General features: G+C 32.0%; 1 protein-coding gene across 1 annotated transcript in view; it reads left to right on the top strand.

Annotated features, from left to right (window-relative positions):
* The window catches only part of slc2a2 (solute carrier family 2 member 2), a 37,315-nt gene extending 17,486 nt beyond the window's left edge, over nucleotides 1-19,829 (top strand). Inside the window, exons 7-12 of the mRNA XM_061896289.1 lie at nucleotides 2,620-2,726; nucleotides 2,803-2,883; nucleotides 4,794-4,898; nucleotides 4,975-5,076; nucleotides 5,166-5,369; nucleotides 13,876-19,829. Of these exons, the coding sequence (XP_061752273.1) occupies nucleotides 2,620-2,726; nucleotides 2,803-2,883; nucleotides 4,794-4,898; nucleotides 4,975-5,076; nucleotides 5,166-5,369; nucleotides 13,876-14,067 (791 nt within the window). The 3' untranslated portion in view covers nucleotides 14,068-19,829. The remainder of the gene's footprint in view (nucleotides 1-2,619; nucleotides 2,727-2,802; nucleotides 2,884-4,793; nucleotides 4,899-4,974; nucleotides 5,077-5,165; nucleotides 5,370-13,875) is intronic.
* Nucleotides 19,830-21,728: the final 1,899 nt, after the last annotated feature.

Below are 21,728 nucleotides of genomic sequence, written 5' to 3'. Positions count from 1 at the left end.
TATATATCAGTAGTCCCCAACCACCACTCGATTGGTACCAGGCCGCATGAGAATTTTTTATAAAAATTGTTTTATTTTATTTTAGTTTTTATTTATTTTTTTAATTAAATCAATATAAAAACACAAGATACACGTACAATTAGTGCACAACCCAAAAAACCTTCCTTTTTCATGACAAAGGAAATCATTAATTGAAATCATTTTTTAAGTGAAGAAAATAGTTTTTTGCTTGCAATTTTTTTTTTAATTGAAGAAAATATTATTTTATTTGCAAATAATTTTTTGAAGAAAATAGTAGTTTTACTTGCAAATATTTTTTAATCAAAGAAAATAGTTTACTTGCAAATATTTTTTTCAAATTGATGAAAGTAAATTGGTTTACTTTCAAATCATTTTTAATAAAAAAAAAACATAGTTTTTTACTTGCAAATTTTTTTTTAATTGAAGAAAAAAATTTTTTATTTGCAAATAATTTTTTGGAAAAAAATAGTAGTTTTACTTGCAAATATTATTTAATCAAAGAAAATAGTTTACTTGCAAATATTTTTTTCAAATTGATGAAAGTAAATTGGTTTACTTTGAAATCATTTTTAATTAAAAAAAACATAGTTTTTTACTTGCAAATGTTTTTTTAATTGAAGAAAATAGCTTTTTACTTGCATTTTTTTTTTCAAGCAAAGATTTTTTTACGTGCAAATATATATTTGCACATATTATATTACATATATTATTTTTTGCTTACAAATATTTTTCAATTGAAGAATTTCCTTTTTTTTTATTTGCAAATATTGTTTTAATTGAAGAAAGTCATTTTTAACATGCATTTGATTAATTGAAGAAATTATTTTTTTTACCTGAAAATAATGATTTAATTGAAAAAAATAGTTTTTTACTTGAAATATTTTTTCAAATTGAAAAAAAAATTGTTTTACTTGCAAACATTTTTGTAAATCGAAAAAAAATGTTTAATCTACAAATAATGTATTAATTGAAGAAAATTGTTTTTTACTTGCAAATATTTATTTGAATGGATTAAAAATATATATTTCATATGCAAATATTTTTTATTGAAGAAAAGTGTTTTTTACTTGCAAATATTTTTAAAAATTGGAAACAATATTTTCTTATACTTGCAAATACTTTTTAAATTGAAGAAAATATTTTTTTAATTGCAATTTTTTTTTTAATTGAAGAAAACAATTTTTTTCTTGCAGTTATTTTTTTTTAATTGAAGAAAAAAAATAGTTTTACTTGCAAAAATGGTTTAAATAGAATAAAATATATATAGTTTACTTGCAAATAATGTTTTGGTTGAAGAAAATTGTTTTTTATTTGCAAATAATTTTTAACTTGAAGAAAATATATTTTTTAATTGCAATTTTTTTTTAATTGAAGAAAAAAATTTATTTCTTGCAGTTATTTTTTTTTAATTGAAGAAAAAAAATTGTTTTACTTGCAAAAACGGTTTTCAATAGAAGGAAATATATATAGTTTACTTGCAAATAATGTTTTGGTTGAAGAAAATTGTTTTTTATTTGCAAATAATTTTTAAATTGAAGAAAATATATTTTTTAATTGCAATTTTTTTTTAATTGAAGAAAAAAAAATTTTTTCTTGCAGTTATTTTTTTTTAATTGAAGAAAAAAAATAGTTTTACTTGCAAAAATGGATTTGAATAGAAGAAAATATATATAGTTTACTTGCAAATAATGTTTTGGTTGAAGAAAATTGTTTTTTATTTGCAAATAATTTTTAACTTGAAGAAAATATATTTTTTATTTGCAATTTTTTTTTAATTGAAGAAAACATGTTTTTTTCTTGCAGTTATTTTTTTTTAATTGAAGAAAAAAAATTGTTTTACTTGCAAAAACGGTTTTGAATAGAAGGAAATATATATAGTTTACTTGCAAATAATGTTTTGGTTGAAGAAAATTGTTTTTTATTTGCAAATAATTTTTAACTTGAAGAAAATATATTTTTTAATTGCAATTTTTTTTTAGTTGAAGAAAAACATTTTTTTTCTAGCAGTTATTTTTTTTTAATTGAAGAAAAAAAATTGTTTTACTTTCAAAAATGGATTTGAATAGAAGAAAATATATATAGTTTACTTGCAAACAATGTTTTGGTTGAAGAAAATTGTTTTTTATTTGCAAATAATTTTTAACTTGAAGAAAATATATTTTTTAATTGCAATTTTTTTTTAATTGAAGAAAAAAAATTGTTTTCTTGCAGTTATTTTTTTTTAATTGAAGAAAAAAAATTGTTTTACTTGCAAAAACGGTTTTGAATAGAAGGAAATATATATAGTTTACTTGCAAATAATGTTTTGGTTGAAGAAAATTGTTTTTTATTTGCAAATTATTTTTAAATTGAAGAAAATTGTTTTTTTACTTGCAAATTTTTTATTGACATTTTTCTTTTTTTTATTTGCAAATATATATGTATTTTTTTAAGAAAATATTTAAAAAAAAATAGAATGTGTGTGTGTCAATGGGGTTTTGCAGTAATCTCACTCCATACCCAATGTGCATTTGTTTTGGCCAATGACCAATGTAAAAATAACTGTGATGTGTTGCATCAGCCTGGACGTCATTGCAGTATTTTCTTGTGTCGGTGCAGGTCTGCATCGCCTGAAGGGGGCTTATGACCCCTCCGCTGATCTGGAGGAGATGAGGAGAGAGAAGGAGGAAGTGGACAAGGAGCCTCGGGTCTCCATCCTGTCTTTGGTGGGTGCAGAAACAGAAAAAGGCCCGCTTTATGGTGTGTGAGGAGGACGTCACTTCCTGTGTGTTCTCTCCCAAGAGCCGCTCCTCCGTGTACAGACGCCAGCTGTTTGTGGCCCTCATGATGCATCTGTCTCAGCAGCTGTCTGGCATAAACGCTGTGAGTTTATCCTTTTCTCTCTCATTCCAATCCTCATGTGCTGAAAGAAGTTCACGCTGATGTTCAAAAAAGTTAGACCGAAGCAGACAACATGTCCAAAAAGGAGTAGGAAAAAACGAAAATAAACAAATAAAGATCCTACGCTTCTTTGTGCCGTAACAATTATTGATAGTTGATTTTACTTTTTTTTAATCGTAAAATAAATGATAACGAATAGAGGTGTCAATCTTTGGTCATTCGTTACGATGTCTGGGCCGATGAGTCCATTCGGAATCGATCCTCGATTGAACAACATTCTCACAGTGTATTATTTGGTGTAAGAAATTGGAATTAAAATCAAACAGGTTACAGGTTGGAAAAGCTACTTCTGTTTGCATGGAGCTGGACGGGAGAATATATATTTTTTAATATGATTCTTTTTAGAGGCAAAAAATAATAATAATAATGTGTATATATATATATATATATATATATATATATATGTGTGTGTACATATATATATATATATATATATATATATATATGTGTGTGTGTGTGTGTGTGTGTGTGTATGTATATAAATATATATATACATACATATATATATATATATATATATATATATATATGTGTATATATACATCTGAATCGCGATTCTTAATCATCCTGTTTCTATATAGATTAAACATTTGTAAAATCTTCATATATATATATATTATATATATATATATATATATATATATATATATATATATATACATATATATATACATCATCAACCTTATTGCAGACCTAAAGATCCATTAAACATATAAAAACACAATACAAAACATTAAAAAACAATAAAACATTAAAAAAGAAAACAATAAAACACAAAATGTAAAGCCCAAATGTCGGTTTCTGATAGATGTATTGATATATATATGTATGTGTGTATATGTATATATATATATATATATATATATATATATATATATATATATATATATATATATATATATATATATGTATATGTGTGTATACATATAAATATATATGTATATGTATATGTGTGTATATATATAATATATATGTATGTATATGTATATATATATAAATGTATATGTGTGTGTGTGCGTTTGTGTTTGTGTATATATATATATATATATATATATATATATATATATATATATATATATATATATATATATATAATTTTGATGAAGATTTTTGTTATTTTTAAATTGATTTAGAGTCGGAATGATTAAGAACTGCGATTCATATATATATATATATATATATACACATATGTGTATATATATATATATATATATATATATATATATACATTTTATAAAGATTTTTAATATTTTTTTAATCGATTTAGAATCAGGATGATTTAACAATTGCGATGCAGATGTAAAATTATTTTTGCGTACACCTTTAATAGAAAAGTGTTCCTGTAGATTGTTCAATAATCAAAAAATAATTAAGTGTCTATTAATGACATTTTTCTGTGTGCGCGTAGTTTTACTTTGGAGAACATCAGCATCAACTTTTTCCATCACTTACTCAAAGGAGGGTTTACTTCTCTGACAAAGCACATGAAGTATAAATGTAAAGAAACATTTTTAGTAATACAATAACCAGCAAAAGAAATATCACGTTACATGAAAAATGTTATTTTGATAGGAAGAACATACATTATCAACAACTTGTAGCTTTTTAAAGAAATACATGCATCAAGCCAAATAAGTTGAAGACCTCATGTTGGCACTGCCACTCTCCATGTCTGGTCATGCCAAAAAATTATTTGCAATAAAAAATAAAAAAAATATTTCCGAGACTATTTTTTGGAAGGAAATATGACATTTTACTTGTTGAAAGAATGTCTGAGTAAAAATGTCCATCTTATCGCCAAACTCATTTCCCCACTGGCTGATATTTTGCAGATCTTCTACTACTCCACATCCATCTTTGCTCAGGCGGGCATCGCTCAGCCCGCCTACGCCACCATCGGCGTGGGCGCCATCAACACCGTCTTCACGCTGGTGTCCGTGAGTGGCCGTGCAAACACCGAGGGGGGGGGGGGCGTGTCCACCACCACGGTCAGTCACCCCGGTTGTGTTCCAGGTGGTGCTGGTGGACCGGGCCGGCAGGCGCACCCTGACCCTGGTGGGCCTGAGCGGCATGTGCTGCTGCGCCGTCGCCATGACGATCGGCCTCAAACTCCAGGTTCTGCTCTCATTCCGCGTGTGAACATTTTCTGCCGAACCCCCCTCAAAAAAATGGGCGTGTATTAATAACCGTGAGCCGGCCGGCAGGTGGAGTACTCCTGGATGAGCTACTTCAGCATGTCGGCCATCTTCCTCTTTGTCAGCTTCTTCGAGATGGGACCGGGTCCAATCCCCTGGTTCATTGTGGCCGAGCTCTTCAGTCAAGGTCCTCGGCCGGCGGCCATGGCTCTGGCCGGCTGCTGCAACTGGACCAGCAACTTCCTGGTGGGCATGAGCTTCTCCTACATCCAGGTAGGACGACCCGGCACGCTGGCATCTAGAAAGCTGGCCTACGGAAAAAAAACATGTATCGAGTAAAAGTCTTTTGTGCAGAATAACTACAGAAGTGCGATAATGGCTTTTTTTGCCGATATCACAATATTGTCCAACTCTTAAAGGCCTACTGAAATGAGATGTTCTTATTTAAACGGGGATAGCAGCTCCATTCATTTCGCCATATTGCCATATTTTTGCTGAAAGGATTTAGTAGAGAACATCTCCCATAAAGTTCACAACTTTTGGTCGCTAATAAAACAGCCTTGCCTGTACCGGAAGTAGCAGACGATGTGCGCGTGATGTCACGGGTTGTGGAGCTCCTCACATCTGAACATTGTTTACAATCATGGCCACCAGCAGCCAGAGCGATTCGGACGGAGAATGCGACGATTTCCCCATTAATTTGAGCGAGGATGAAAGATTCGTGGATGAGGAAAGTGAGAGTGAAGGACTAGAAAGAAAAAAAAGGCGAGGGCAGTTGGAGCGATTCAGATGTTATTAGACACATTTACTAGGATAATCTGGAAAATCTTTTATCTGCTTATTGTGTTACTAGTGTTTTAGTGAGATTATATGGTCCTACCTGTACAACCTGAAGGTCAGCCTTTAGCTCGGTTGGTAGAGTGGCCGTGTCAGCAACTTGAGGGTTGCAGGTTCGATTCCCGCTCTTGCCATCCTAGTCACTGCCGTTGTGTCCTTGGGCAAGACACTTTACCCACCTGCTCCCAGTGCCACCCACACTGCTTTAAATGTAACTTAGATATTGGGTTTCACTATGTAAAGCGCTTTGAGTCACTAGAGAAAAAGCGCTATATAAACTATAATTCACTTCACTTCACTTCACTTTTCTTCAGCACCAGTCGACGGGTGGTGGCGATGCCCATCTCTGCCCTTCGCAAGGGACCCTCTTCGAAACACGATCTTTGGAAATGATCGCTGCATAATACACTGTACTTTGTGTGTGTGGTCCAATCCAACCGTGTTCACTTGACCGCTCTGTTCCATAGTAAAGCTTCACCGTCATCTTTCAGGAATGTAAACAATGAAACACCGGCTGTGTTTTTGTGTTGCTAAAGGCGGCTGCAATACACCGCTTCCCACCTACAGCTTTCTTCTTTGATGTCTCAATTATTAATTTAACAAATTGCAAAAGATTCAGCAACACAGATGTCCAGAATACTGTGGAATTATGCGATGAAAACAGACGAGTTAATAGCTGGGAACGATGCTGGAACAAAATGTGCTTGACAATCCGTGACGTCACGCACACGCCTCATCATAACGCGACGTTTCATCAGCATACTTCCACGCGAAATTTAAAATTGCAATTTATTAAACTAAAGCGGCCGTATTGTCATGTGTTGCAATGTTAATATTTCATCATTGATATATAAACTATCAGACTGCGTGGTGGCTAGTAGTGGCTTTCAGTAGGCCTTTAATTACCGATTCTGATATCAACCGATACCGATACATACAGTCGTGCAATCAACACATTATGATGCCTCATTTTGTTATTGATGCCCCGCTGGCCATATTTTCTATTATCATGAAATCTATGGTTGTTGTTTTTACAATTTATTACTGTAAGTAAAAAAAAAAGGTACCGTGTTTTTTCACTGTAAAAATTTTTCGACAGAGCGGCCAGTTTTTTATCATAAAAATAAACGGTTGTTGTTTTTGTTGTTGTTGTTGTGTATTGCTGTAAATAGAAAAATGGTTCAATGTTTTTTTTACGGTAAAATTATGGCGACTGAGCAGCTGTTTTTGTTGTTTTTTTTACTTTTAAATATTTTTTGTTGGACAATATTGCAAATTTTGTGTATTTGCCATAAAAAAGCAGTTTTTGTTGTTGTTGTTTTTACAAAAATGTAATTAAAACTTAAAGAAAATCATTAAAAAAATGAAAAACATAAAAAACATCTGAAGTTGATAAAGAAATCAAAGCGTTGAAAGTAAAATGTATATTTATAATATGAGACTTATTTTTAACACTTTTATGAGTGGATCCCAAATAAATTTATTAGGGCTTTGTTTTCCTAAAAACTGTCATTTCCAAAAAAAAAAGAACAATAATAATAACTCAAAATTAATGTTACAAAATATTGACCTATTTATGGCTGTGATTACTTCACATCAAATATTTAACTTTGAAATATTTTTTGGTGGATAATATTGCAAATTTTGTGTATTTGTCATAAAAAATCAGTTTTTTGTTTGTTTTTTTTACAAAAATGTAATTAAAACTTAAAGAAAATCATTAAAAAAATGAAAAACATAAAAACATCTGAAGTTGATAAAGAAATCAAAGCGTTGAAAGTAAAATGTATATTTATAATATAAGACTTATATTTAACACTTTTATGAGTGGATCCCAAATAAATTTATTAGGGCTTTGTTGTCTTAAAAACTGTCATTTCTAAAAAAACAACAACAATATTAATAACTCAAAATTAATGTTACAAAATATTGACCTATTTATGGCTGTGATTACTTCACATCAAATATTTAACTTTTAAATATTTTTTGGTGGACAATATTGCATATTTTGTGTGTTTGCCATGAAAAAAGCAGTTTTTTTTTTTTTTTTTACTATTTAGTTTTTATACAAAAAGGTCATGAAACTTAAAAAAAAAAAACATCTGAAGTTGATATAGAAATCAAAGCGTTGAAAGTAAAATATATATTTAAAATACAAGACTTATCTTTAACACTTTTATGTGTGGATACCAAATAAATTTATTAGGATTGTTTTCCCCTAAAAACTGTAATTTCTAAAAAAAAATAATAATAATAATAATTACTCAAAATCAATGTTATGAATTATTGACCTATTTAAGGCTGTGGTTGCTTCACATCAAATATTCCACTTTTAAAAAAAATGTTGGTGGACAATATTGCATATTTTGTGTTTTTGCCATGAAAAAAGCAGTTTTGTTTATTTTTTAGAAAAAGGTCATTCAACTTTGAAAAATTATTTAAAAAAAAAAAATCATAACAAAAAAAAAATCTGAAGTTGATAAAGAAATCAAAGCGTTGACAGTAAAATATATATTTATAATATGAGACTTATTTATTACACTTTTATGAAGGGATCCCAAAGAAATTTATTAGGATTCTTTTTTCCTAAAAACTGTCATTTCGGAAAAAAAAAAATTATAATAATAATAATCACTCAAAATCAATGTTATGAATTATTGACCTATCTAAGGTCGCGGTTACTTCATATCAAATATTCCACTTTTAAATATTTTTGCCATAGAAAAAGCAATGTTTTTTTAATTAATTGATTTATTTACTTATTTATAACAAAAAGGTCATGAAACTTAAAAAAATACTTAAAAAAATAAAAATACAATAAAAAAAACCACATCTGTACTTGATAAAGAAATCAAAGCATTGAAAGTAAAATATAAATTTATAATACAAGACTTATAGATAACACTTTTATGTGTGGATCCCAAAGAAATTTATTAGGATTTTTTTTTCTAAAAACTGTCATTTCTAAAAAAAAAAAAATAATAATCATTAAAAATCAATGTTATGAATTATTGACCTATTTAAGGCTGTGGTTGCTTCACATCAAATATTCCACTTTTAAAAAAAATTTTGGTGGACAATATTGCATATTTTGTGTTTTTGCCATGAAAAAAGCAGTTGTTGTTTTTTTTTGAAAAAGGTCATTCAACTTTGAAAAATTATAAAAAAAATAAAAATCATTAAAAAAAAAAATCTGAAGTTGATAAAGAAATCAAAGCGTTGACAGTAAAACATATATTTATAATATGAGACTTATTTTTAACACTTTTATGAAGGGATCCCAAAGAAATTTATTAGGATTTTTTTTTCCTAAAAACTGTCATTTCGGAAAAAAAAAATGATAATAATAATAATCACTCAAAATCAATGTTATGAATTATTGATCTATCTAAGGTTGCGGTTACTTCATATCAAATATTCCACTTTTAAATATTTTTGCCATAGAAAAAGCAATGTTTTTTTAATTAATTGATTTATTTACTTATTTATAACAAAAAGGTCATGAAACTTAAAAAAATACTTAAAAAAATAAAAATACAATAAAAAAACAACATCTGTACTTGATAAAGAAATCAAAGCATTAAAAGTAAAATATACATTTATAATACAACACATAAAAGTGTTATCTATAAACACTTTTATGTGTGGATCCCAAAGAGATTTATTAGGAATTTTTTTTCTAAAAACTGTCATTTCTAAAAAAAAAAAAATAATAATCACTCAAAATCAATGTTATGAATTATTGACCTATTTAAGGCTGTGGTTGCTTCACATCAAATATTCCACTTTTAAATATTTTTGCCATAGAAAAAGCAATGTTTTTTTAATTAATTTATTTATTTATTTATTGTTTTCTAAGAAATTTATTAGGATTTTTTTTTCTAAAAACTGTCATTTCTAAAAAAAATAAAATAATAATCACTCAAAATCAATGTTATGAATTATTGACCTATTTAAGGCTGTGGTTGCTTCACATCAAATATTCCACTTTTTAAAAAAAATTTGGGTGGACAATATTGCATATTTTGTGTTTTTGCCATGAAAAAAGCAGTTGTTGTTTTTTTTTTAAAAAGGTCATTCAACTTTGAAAAATTATAAAAAAAATAAAAATCATTAAAAAAAAAAATCTGAAGTTGATAAAGAAATCAAAGCGTTGACGGTAAAACATATATTTATAATATGAGACTTATTTTTTACACTTTTATGAAGGGATCCCAAAGAAATTTATTAGGATTTTTTTTTCCTAAAAACTGTCATTTCGGAAAAAAAAAATGATAATAATAATAATAATCACTCAAAATCAATGTTATGAATTATTGATCCATCTAAGGTTGCGGTTACTTCATATCAAATATTCCACTTTTAAATATTTTTGCCATAGAAAAAGCAATGTTTTTTTAATTAATTAATTTATTTATTTATTGTTTTCTAAGAAATTTATTAGGATTTTTTTTTCTAAAAACTGTCATTTCTAAAAAAAAAAAAACAATAATAATAACTCAAAATCAATGTTACAAAATATTGACCTATTTATGGCTGTGATTACTTCACATTAAATATTTAACTTTTAAATATTTTTTGGTGGACAATATTGCATATTTTGTGTGTTTGCCATGAAAAAAGCAGGGTTTTTGTTTTTTTTACTATTTTTTTTTTACAAAAAGGTCATGAAACTTAAAAAACATTAAGAAAAAAAAACTTCTGAAGTTGATATAGAAATCAAAGCGTTGAAAGTAAAATATATATTTATAATATGAAACTTATTTTTAACACTTTTATGAGTGGATCCCAAAGAAATTTATTAGGATTTTTTTTTCCTAAAAACTGTCATTTCTAAAAAAAAACGATAATAATAATAATCACTCAAAATCAATTATTGCGGTTGCTTCATGTCAAATATTCCACTTTTAAATATTTTTGCCATAGAAAAAGCAATGTTTTTTTAATTAATTTATTTCTTTTTAACAAAAAGGTCATGAAACTTAAAAAAATACATAAAAAAATAAAAATACAATAAAAAAAACATAAAAAACAACATCCGTACTTGATAAAGAAATCAAAGCATTGAAAGTAAAATATAAATTTATGATACAAGACTTATATTTAACACTTTTATGAGTGGATCCCAAAGAAATTTATTAGGATTTTTTTTCCCCTAAAAACTGTCATTTCTAAAAAATAATAATAATAATAATCACTCAAAATCAATGTTTTGAATTAGTGACCTATTTAAGGCTGTGATTACTTCACATCAAATATTCCTCTTTTAAATATTTTTAGTGGACAATATTGCATATTTTTGTGTGTTTGCCATAAACAAAGTAAGTTATGTGGGACAAAAATGAAAACAAGTTTAGAAGGACACGGCCTCGCTTCTTTCTCATAAAGCATTCTTGTTTCACTATCATTTCACCATGACTACTCTTAATTGTGCTGTCACTTATATTTGCATATAAAAAGGTGTGCAGGGTTTTTGTTTTTTTTTACTATTTTTTTTTACAAAAAGGTCATGAAACTTAAAAAACATTAAGAAAAAAAAAACATCTGAAGTTGATATAGAAATCAAAGCGTTGAAAGTAAAATATAAATTTATGATACAAGACTTATCTTTAACACTTTTATGTGTGGATCCCAAAGAAATTTATTAGGATTTTTTTTCCCCTAAAAACTGTCATTTCTAAAAAATAATAATAATAATAATCACTCAAAATCAATGTTATGAATTATTGACCTATTTGAAGGCTGTGATTACTTCACATCAAATACTCCTCTTTTAAATATTTTTTGGTGGACAATATTGCAAATTTTGTGTTTTTGCCATGAAAAAAGCAGTTTTTTTTTTTTTTAGAAAAAAGTCATTCAACTTTGAAAAATTATAAAAAAAATAAAAATCATAAAAAAAAAAATCTGAAGTTGATAAAGAAATCAAAGCGTTGAAAGTAAAATATATATTTATAATATGAGACTTATATTTAACACTTTTATGAGTGGATCCCAAAGAAATTTATTAGGATTTTTTTTCCTAAAAACTGTCATTTCTAATAATAATCACTCAAAATCAATGTTATGAATTATTGACCTATCTAAGGTTGCGGTTACTTCATATCAAATATTCCACTTTTAAATATTTTTGCCATAGAAAAAGCAATGTTTTTTAAATGTATTTATTTATTTATTTTTAACAAAAAGGTCATGAAACTTAGAAAAATATATAAAAAAAATAAAAAAAACATAAACAACATCCGTACTTGATAAAGAAATCAAAGCATTGAAAGTAAAATATACATTTATGATACAAGACTTATATTTAACACTTTTATGAGTGGATCCCAAAGAAATTTATTAGGATCCTAAAAACTGTCATTTCTATAAAAAAATATATATATATATATATATAATAATTATTCAAATTCAATGTTTTGAATTATTGACCTATTTAAGGCTGTGATTACTTCACATCAAATACTCCTCTTTTAAATATTTTCGGTGGACAATATTGCATATTTTTGTGTGTTTGCCATAAACAAAGTAAGTGATGTGGGACAAAAATGAAAACAAGTTTAGAAGGACACGGCCTCGCTTCTTTCTCATAAAGCATTCTTGTTTCACTATCATTTCACCATGACTACTCTTAATTGTGCTGTCACTTATATTTGCATATAAAAAGGCGTGCAGGGTTTTTGTTTTTTTTACTATTTTTTTTTTACAAAAAGGTCATGAAACTTAAAAAACATTAAGAAAAAAAAAACATCTGAAGTTGATATAGAAATCAAAGCGTTGAAAGTAAAATATACATTTATAATACAAGACTTATCTTTAACACTTTTATGTGTGGATCCCAAAGAAATTTATTAGGATTTGTTTTCCTCTAAAAACTGTCATTTCTAAAAAATAATAATAATAATAATCACTCAAAATCAATGTTATGAATTATTGACCTATTTGAAGGCTGTGATTACTTCACATCAAATACTCCTGTTTTAAATATTTTTTGGTGGACAATATTGCAAATTTTGTGTTTTTGCCATGAAAAAAGCAGTTTTTTTTTTTTTAGAAAAAGGTCATTCAACTTTGAAAAATTATAAAAAAAATAAAAATCATTAAAAAAAAATCTGAAGTTGATAAAGAAATCAAAGCGTTGAAAGTAAAATATATATTTATAATATGAGACTTATATTTAACACTTTTATGAGTGGATCCCAAAGAAATTTATTAGGATTTTTTTTCCTAAAAACTGTCATTTCTAATAATAATCACTCAAAATCAATGTTATGAATTATTGACCTATCTAAGGTTGCGGTTACTTCATATCAAATATTCCACTTTTAAATATTTTTGCCATAGAAAAAGCAATGTTTTTTAAATTTATGTATTTATTTATTTTTAACAAAAAGGTCATGAAACTTAGAAAAATATATAAAAAAAATAAAAAAAACATAAACAACATCCGTACTTGATAAAGAAATCAAAGCATTGAAAGTAAAATATAAATTTATAATACAAGACTTATATTTAACACTTTTATGAGTGGATCCCAAAGAAATTTATTAGGATTTTTTTTCCCCTAAAAACTGTCATTTCTAAAAAAAATTAATAATAATAATCACTCAAAATCAATGTTTTGAATTAGTGACCTATTTAAGGCTGTGATTACTTCACATCAAATACTCCTCTTTTAAATATTTTCGGTGGACAATATTGCATATTTTTGTGTGTTTGCCATAAACAAAGTAAGTGATGTGGGACAAAAATGAAAACAAGTTTAGAAGGACACGGCCTCGCTTCTTTCTCATAAAGCATTCTTGTTTCAGTATGTTTCACCATGACTACTCTTAATTGTGCTGTCACTTATATTTGCGTACAAAAAGGCGTGCCTAAAAGCGAGACTTTGTGGTGGTCTCCTGATGTCCAACATTCCTCTGACTTGCATGTCCTCTGCCAGGCTTGGTTGGGCCCGTACGTCTTCATCCTGTTTGCTGCTCTGCTGCTGGCCTTCACCATCTTCACCTACCTGCACATGCCCGAGACCAAGGGCAAGGCCTTCCAGGAGATCGCCGCCATATTCCAAAAGGGGCGGGGAAAAGCCGAAGACCAGGTGGAATTGCAGCGGCTCAAAGCGGCCTCGCACGCCTGAGCCTTTCTGTCCCTGCTGATTGTTGCTTGCCAGGAATTTAACTCCATGCCAAAAATAGGACTTTTATGTTTACAGCGTAATCGATTATTTACCAGTGCAGCCAGGCTTGCACACACTTTTTCCACTGAGGGCCACAGAGTGACAAATCAAAAGATGTGGAGGTCATTTTTGTAGTTTTTACCTCAAATTGACAATAGATGTAGTTTTAAAGTCAAAAAGCAGTGAAGTTGTCACGTTGTGTAAAGAAAAAGAGAAAAGAATGATTTGCAAATCCTTTTCAACTTACCCTATTTCCTTGAATTGCCGCTGGGGCGCTAATTAATTTAAAACCTCTTCTCACTCCAGCACTTACCAAAGGCATGCAGTAAAAATTTGAGTGTGATGTAAGGATACCATCATGAAAAGCACATTTAATAAAAAAAACGTTATTATGGTCTTACCTTTACTTATAAATGAAGTCCATGCGCAGCTCCTTCTGATCAAAAGCATCGATAACTTGTTTATAGAAGTCTTCCTTATCTTTCTTCAGTTTTAAAAGTCTCTCTGTCTCGATGGAGATCTTCCTTTATTACCTCCTGCTTCGATTGAAAGTCCAGTTTAGAAAACTGGTAACAGACCACTGCTATCAGTTAGCTCGGCTCCTCACGTGCGGGCGACAACAGAATTATCCTCGGACAACTCCCCCTCCCGTTCTGCTCCGTGGGTGATCTCTTTATCCCACCCCTGCCACCAGGAAGTGTTATTGTAATAATAATAAACTGGGTATTTAGGACCCGGTTGTTTACACAGCCAGCATAAGAGTAGTGAAGTGAATTACATTTATATAGCGCTTTTCTCTAGTGACTCAAAGCGCTTTACATAGTTACACCCAATATCTAAGTAACATATTTAAACCAGTGTGGGTGTCACTGGGAGCAGGTGGGTAAAGTGTCTTGCCCAAGGACACAACGGCAGAGACTAGCATGGCAGAAGCGGGGATTGAACCTGCAACCCTCATTCTACCAACCGAGTCATACCGCCCATAGTGCTGTATTTTACTCTCTTATCTTATCCTAAAAGGTCCATCCTGCACCCCCGAGTCGTAACAGTTCCCAGCACATATCACGTCACTCGTTGTCACTTCTTCTGCAGCCGAGTAGTCGCAAGAAGGATCACTAGCGCCCTCTACCACCAGGAGGCGGGAGTCATTTAATGACTCATATTTGACACACGCAGCTACGGTATTGTGACGGTCTCAAGCCGTTGTCTTGCGGGTTCCCAGGAGCACCAAGGAAGGACATGGCTTGAGCAGTTTGACTTTGTTTATTTTTCAATAAAACCTCAGTCCAGGACACTCGCTTGCCCACGTTGCCTCCTCGCCGCCATCTGTCGGATTGACGGCTCCACCTGTCCGCAGCTATATTAATAAAACATTTCTCCTTACTGTTCTTTTTAGCATAGCTTGGACCTTAAATCCTTTTGAATAGTTGAATAGCTCATAATCTCGTTCAAATTAGCGGTATTGAAATCAGCCTCCTCCATTTTAAAAATGATGACAGGGGAACTGTCACGAGTTTGACCCGGCCGTAATACTAAGCAGGCGCTAATTATTTTGCGAAACGGTTTGACGCGGCAGTAATTCTAGGCAAGCACATACTATAAACCCGGCGGCAATTCAAGGAAATACGGTATATTCAATGGAATAGACTGCAAAGACAAGATATTTAACGTTGGAACTTGAAAATGTTGTTAGTTTTTGCAAATATTAGCTCATTTGGAATTTGATGCCTGTGACATGTTTCAAAAAAGCTGGCACTAGTGGCAAAAAAGACTGGGAAAGTGGAGGAATGCTCATCAAACGCTTATTTCGAACATCCCAGAGGTGAACAGGGCTAATCGGGAACAGGTGGGTGCCATGATTGGGTATAAAAGAAGCTTCCGTGAAATGGAACAAACAAGAACGGGGCGAGGGTCACCACTTTGTCAACAAATGCGTGTCCGACAGTTTAAAAACAACGTTTCTCAACGAGCAATTGCAAGGAATTTAGGGATTTCACCAAAAGTGCAGAGAATCTGGAGAAATCACTGCACGTAAGCGGCAAGGCTGATAACCAACATTGACTGCCCTTGACTTTCGATCCCTCAGGGGGTACTGCATCAAAAACCGACATCGGTGTGTAAAGGATATCACCACATGAGCTCAGGAACACTTCAGAATACCACTGTCAGTGACTACGGTTGGTCGCTACATCTGTAAGTGCAAGTCTTAACTCTTCTATGCAAAGCAAAAGCCATTTATCAACAACACCCAGAAACACCGCTGGCTTCGCTGGGCCCGAGCTCATCTAAGATGGATTGATGCAAAGTGGAAAAGTGTTCTGTGGTCTGACGAGTCCACATTTCAAATTTTTTTGGGGAAATTGTGGACGTGGAACAAAGACGAAAAGAACCGTCCGGATTGTTTTAGGCGCCAAGTGTAAAAGCCAGCATGTGTGATGGTATGGGGGTGTATTAGTGCACAACTGCGTGAGCAAATAGTCAAACAGTTTAAGAACAACGTTTCTCAAAGTGCAATTGCAAGAAATTTAGGGATTTCAACATCTACGCTCCATAATATCATCAAAAGGTTCAGAGAATCTGGAGAAATCACTCCACGTAAGCGGCATGGCCGGAAACCAACATTGAATGACCGTGACCTTCCATCCCTCGGAAGGCACTGTATCAAAAACCGACATCAATCTCTAAAGGATATCACCACATGGGCCCAGGAACACTTCAGAAAACCACTGTCACTAAATACAGTTGGTCGCTACATCTGTAAGTGCAAGTTAAAGCTCTACTATGCAAAGCGAAAGCCATTTATCAACAACATCCAGAAACGCCGCCGGCTTCTCTCGGCCTGAAGTCATCTAAGATGGACTGATGCAAAGTGGAAAAGTGTTCTGTGCTCTGATGAGTCCACATTTCAAATTGTTTTTGGAAATATTCAACATCGTGTCATCCGGACCAAAGGGGAAGCGAACCATCCAGACTGTTATTGACGCAAAGTGTAAAAGCCAGCATGTGTGATGGTATGGGGGTGCATTAGTGCCCAAGGCATGGGTAACTTACACATCTGTGAAGGCACCATTAATGCTGAAAGGTACATACAGGTTTTGGAACAACATATGTTGTCATCCAAGCAACGTTATCAAGGACGCCCCTGCTTATTTCAGCAAGACAAGTGTTACAACAGCGTGGCTTCGTAAACAAAGAGTGCGGGTACTTTCCTGGCCCGCCTGCAGTCCAGACCTGTCTCCCATTGAAAATGTGTGAAGCGTAAAATAGGACAGCGGAGACCCCGGACTGTTGAAGGACTGAAGCTCTACATAAAACAAGAATGGGAAAGAATTCCACTTTCAAAGCTTCAACAATTAGTTTCCTCAGTTCCCAAACGTTTATTGAGTGTTGTTAAAAGAAAAGGTGATGTAACACAGTGGTGAACATGCCCTTTCCCAACTACTTTGGCACGTGTTGCAGCCATGAAATTCTAAGTTAATTATTATTTTAAAAAAAAAATAAAGTTTATGAGTTTGAACATGAAATATGTTGTCTTTGTAGCATATTCAACTGAATACGGCTTGAAAAGGATTTGCAAATCATTGTATTCTGTTTATATTTACATCTAACACAACTTCCCAACTCATATGGAAACAGGGTTTGTATATTAGTCTGAAAAATGTGTTTAAAATGCTAGCCTGCTAACTTTAATAAGCATCAAGTACCAAAATATGACTATAGTGTGCACACACACAAAATTAGCTAAAAAATAAAAAAATAATAACAACATGCTTACAGGTATCTTTTGTCAAGTAACAAAATATCTGGCGCTATCATTGGCAAAATTTTTTAATAAATCCATGCATGCTGATGTTAGAATGCTAACAATCGTACAGCGGGTCCTTAAAAAGCTAGCTAGGGGCCCCAAATGGCCCCCGTGCCGTATTATGGACGACTAAGGTTGAGATGCGAGCGGGTGGTTTACCTGGGTCATGTTTTAGTTTGACGTTAATATCAAATATAAAATAGAATAGCAGGGTAAGAAAATAAAATACATCTTACATATGTCTGAACAAAGCAAGATAACCTTGAAAAATGTGGATCCACTCTTAGAAGAGGAAAGCGTATGTCGTTATTGGCTTTTGAAAAAAAACTTTTCACGAGAAGCGTCATCTCGGCCCTGCGATGAGGTGGCGACTTGTCCAGGGTGTACCCGGCCTTCCGCCCGATTGTAGCTGAGATAGGCGCCGGTGACCTCAAAAAAGGGAATAAGCGGTAGGAAATGGATGGAAGAAGCGTCATCATTTTATGGTAATCATGCGTACGTTTTATAAAGTAAAATGAATGACTTTGCGTTTAAGTCATAACGTAAAATATAGAATAGATATTAAAAAAAAGACACACAGATTGTTTGATTGATTGATTGATTGAAACTTTTATTAGTAGATTGCATACATTCCGTACAATTGACCACTAAATGCTAACACCCGAATCAATCAATCAATCAATCAATCAATCAATGTTTATTTATATAGCCCCAAATCACAAATGTCTCAAAGGACTGCACAAATCATTACGACTACAACATCCTCGGACGAATCCACAAAAGGGCAAGGAAAACTCACACCCAGTGGGCAGGGAGAATTCACATCCAGTGGGACGCCAGTGACAATGCTGACTATGAGAAACCTTGGAGAGGACCTCAGATGTGGGCAACCCCCCCCTCTAGGGGACCGAAAGCAATGGATGTGGAGCGGGTCTAACATGATACTGTGAAAGTTCAATCCATAGTGGCTCCAACACAGCCGCGAGAGTTCAGTTCAAAGCGGATCCAAGACAGCAGCGAGAGTCCCGTCCACAGGAAACCATCCCAAGCGGAGGCACAGATGTCCCCAACCGATACAGGCGAGCGGTCCATCCTGGGTCTCGACTCTGGACAGCCAGCACTTCATCCATGGTCATCGGACCGGACCCCCTCCACAAGGGAGGGGGGGACATAGGAGAAAGAAAAGAAGTGGCAGATCAACTGGTCTAAAAGGGAGGTCTATTTAAAGGCTAGAGTATACAGACGAGTTTTAAGGTGAGACTTAAATGCTTCTACTGAATAAGTTTTTCAACTTGTTTAAGTCGGGGTCCACCTTATTCAATTCTTGGTATAAATAATAGTCAGAAAATAATAATAGTCAGAAAATAAAAGTTGTAATTGTAGAAAGTGTCAAAATTCCTGCAACTTTCTTTGTCTTCAAATGGACCTGCCACATGTCTTAATTATTGATTTGAAAAAAGCATTTATATTTATTTCCTTTCCATCTGGAATTTGAAATTATTACTTTTTTTAAGGCAACATTTTGGATTTATTTCTCATGTTATTTCAACTTAGCGAGTCCATGTGTCATATTTGGGATGTTTACATTCCGCACACTTGCTCTCCTCCAGTATTGTGATGTTATATAAGTATTTATTATGTGTAACATCTGTATAATCCAGCGCTTTTTAATCATCACGCGTCTACCTCATTGTGATAATATTAATATTCATGATCTTTTGTGATCTGGTGTCTTGCGCAGGGGAGAGAATAAAAGGCGACAACACGGAGGACATTCAAGTGACGAGTTGACCTTTGTTTTTGTTTTTGATGATGTTGTTGTTGTTGTGGATTTTGCTGTACCTCAGGGGTGTCCTAACTTTTTCCACTTAGGGCCACAGACTGAAAAATCAAAGCAAGCGGGGGCCATTTTGACATTTTTCTATTTTAAAAAGCAATACAATATATGTATAAAAAATATACATTTAGGCCTCCACTCAGGCTCAAAGGGTTTTGGTCCAAAAAATATTAAAAATATCTCATTATTCAGTATTATTTAGTTGTATTATTACTCAAGTTTTAAATCTCCATCTGTCAATATAATGATTGTAAACATTTAAGTTGTATGCTCTTTTTGTCAAAGAAAACCCTGTTTTTTGATGAAAAAAAAACACAAAATATGCAATATTATCACTCAATATTTTTTCAAGTGGAATATTTGAGATTACCGTATTTCCTTGAATTGCCACCGGGGCGCTAATTCATTTAAAACTTCTTCTCACTCCTGCGCTTACCAAAGGCATGCGGTAAAAGTAAGCATGCGTTAATTATTTTCAAACCTCTTCTCACTCCGGCACTTATGAATGAATGAATGGTTTATTTTGAGCCATGCAAACAAAACAAGAGAATGACATAAAATACAAAAGAAATATATAAATACATTATTTTTACACCTACATTGAAAACATTACATGTGACTAATCTTTTGTAGATGTCAAGATTGGCTCAAAAGGGAGTGGGAAGAAGTCAACTTATTAGGTCCCACCCCACTTACCAAAGGCATGCAGTAAAAATTTGAGTGTGATGTAAGCTTGGGCCTGAAATCCTACTGAATATCTCTTAATCTTCTTCCCTTTATGCGATTTCAAATTACCGGTATTGAAATCTTCCTCCTCCATTTTGAAAATGATGACAGGGGAAGTGTCACTCGTGACATCACAAGTTTGACCAGGTGGAAATTCTAAGCAGGCGCTAATTATTTTGCGAAGCCAGTTCGACCCGGCAGTAATTCAAGACAGGTGCATACTATATGCCCTACAGTAAATAATAATTGGAGCCTTAAAAAAGTCAATAACTAATAACACCAATGATTATTTGAGCAATGACACTTAAAAACAAATCACACTAAAATAATTGGGGATCCAAAAGTGTCCTACTCATCAAAGTGTTAAAAAATAAATTATATATCATTTTTACCGTTTACTTTTAGCCCAATAATCTCGAGATCAACTTCAGATATATCCGTCAATTATTAGTTTTATTGTTATTTATGTTTGTTTTAGGCCAGGGGTAGGGAACCTATGGCTCTAGAGCCAGATGTGGCTCTTTTGACGACTGCATCTGGCTCTCGGATAAATCTGAGCTGACATTGCTTAACAGGATAAATAATGAATAATTCCACTTGTAATCAAAAATAACGTTCAAAATATAAAACATTCTCATGCATTTTTATCCATCCATCCGTTTTCTACCGCACCTGTTCAAGAAGTCAAGAATGGTAAGAAGTATCTTATTCATTATTAGTTAGCTGCAGAATAAAAATGTTATTCAGAAGAATAACAGACGTGTTGTACCCTAATGTTGGTTTTACATAAAAATGCACACATTTAGTTGTATTCAGTATTAAAAAAATATATTATATGGCTCTCACGGAAATACATTTTAAAATATTTGGCTTCCATGGCTCTCTCAGCCAAAAAGGTTCCCGACCCCTGTTTTAGGCTCTTCTTTAAAAAAAAAAAAAAAAACAGTTCAGTTTTTTATATAGCAAACACAAAATATGCAACATTTTCCCCCAAAAATATTTCAAAGTGGAATATTTAATGTGACGTAATTGGAGCCTTGAATATGTCAATCATTCATAATGACATTGATTTTCAATCAATCAATCAATGTTTATTTATATAGCCCCAAATCACAAATGTCTCAAAGGTCTGTAAAAATCATTACGACTACAACATCCTCGGAAGAACCCACAAAAGGGCAAGGAAAACTCACACCCAGTGGGCAGGGAGAATTCACATCCAGTGGGACGCCAGTGACAATGATGACCATGAGA

Source organism: Nerophis ophidion, linkage group LG03 (assembly GCF_033978795.1).
Source record: "Nerophis ophidion isolate RoL-2023_Sa linkage group LG03, RoL_Noph_v1.0, whole genome shotgun sequence".
Taxonomy (NCBI): domain Eukaryota; kingdom Metazoa; phylum Chordata; class Actinopteri; order Syngnathiformes; family Syngnathidae; genus Nerophis; species Nerophis ophidion.
This window is presented reverse-complemented; position numbering and strand designations above follow the sequence as displayed.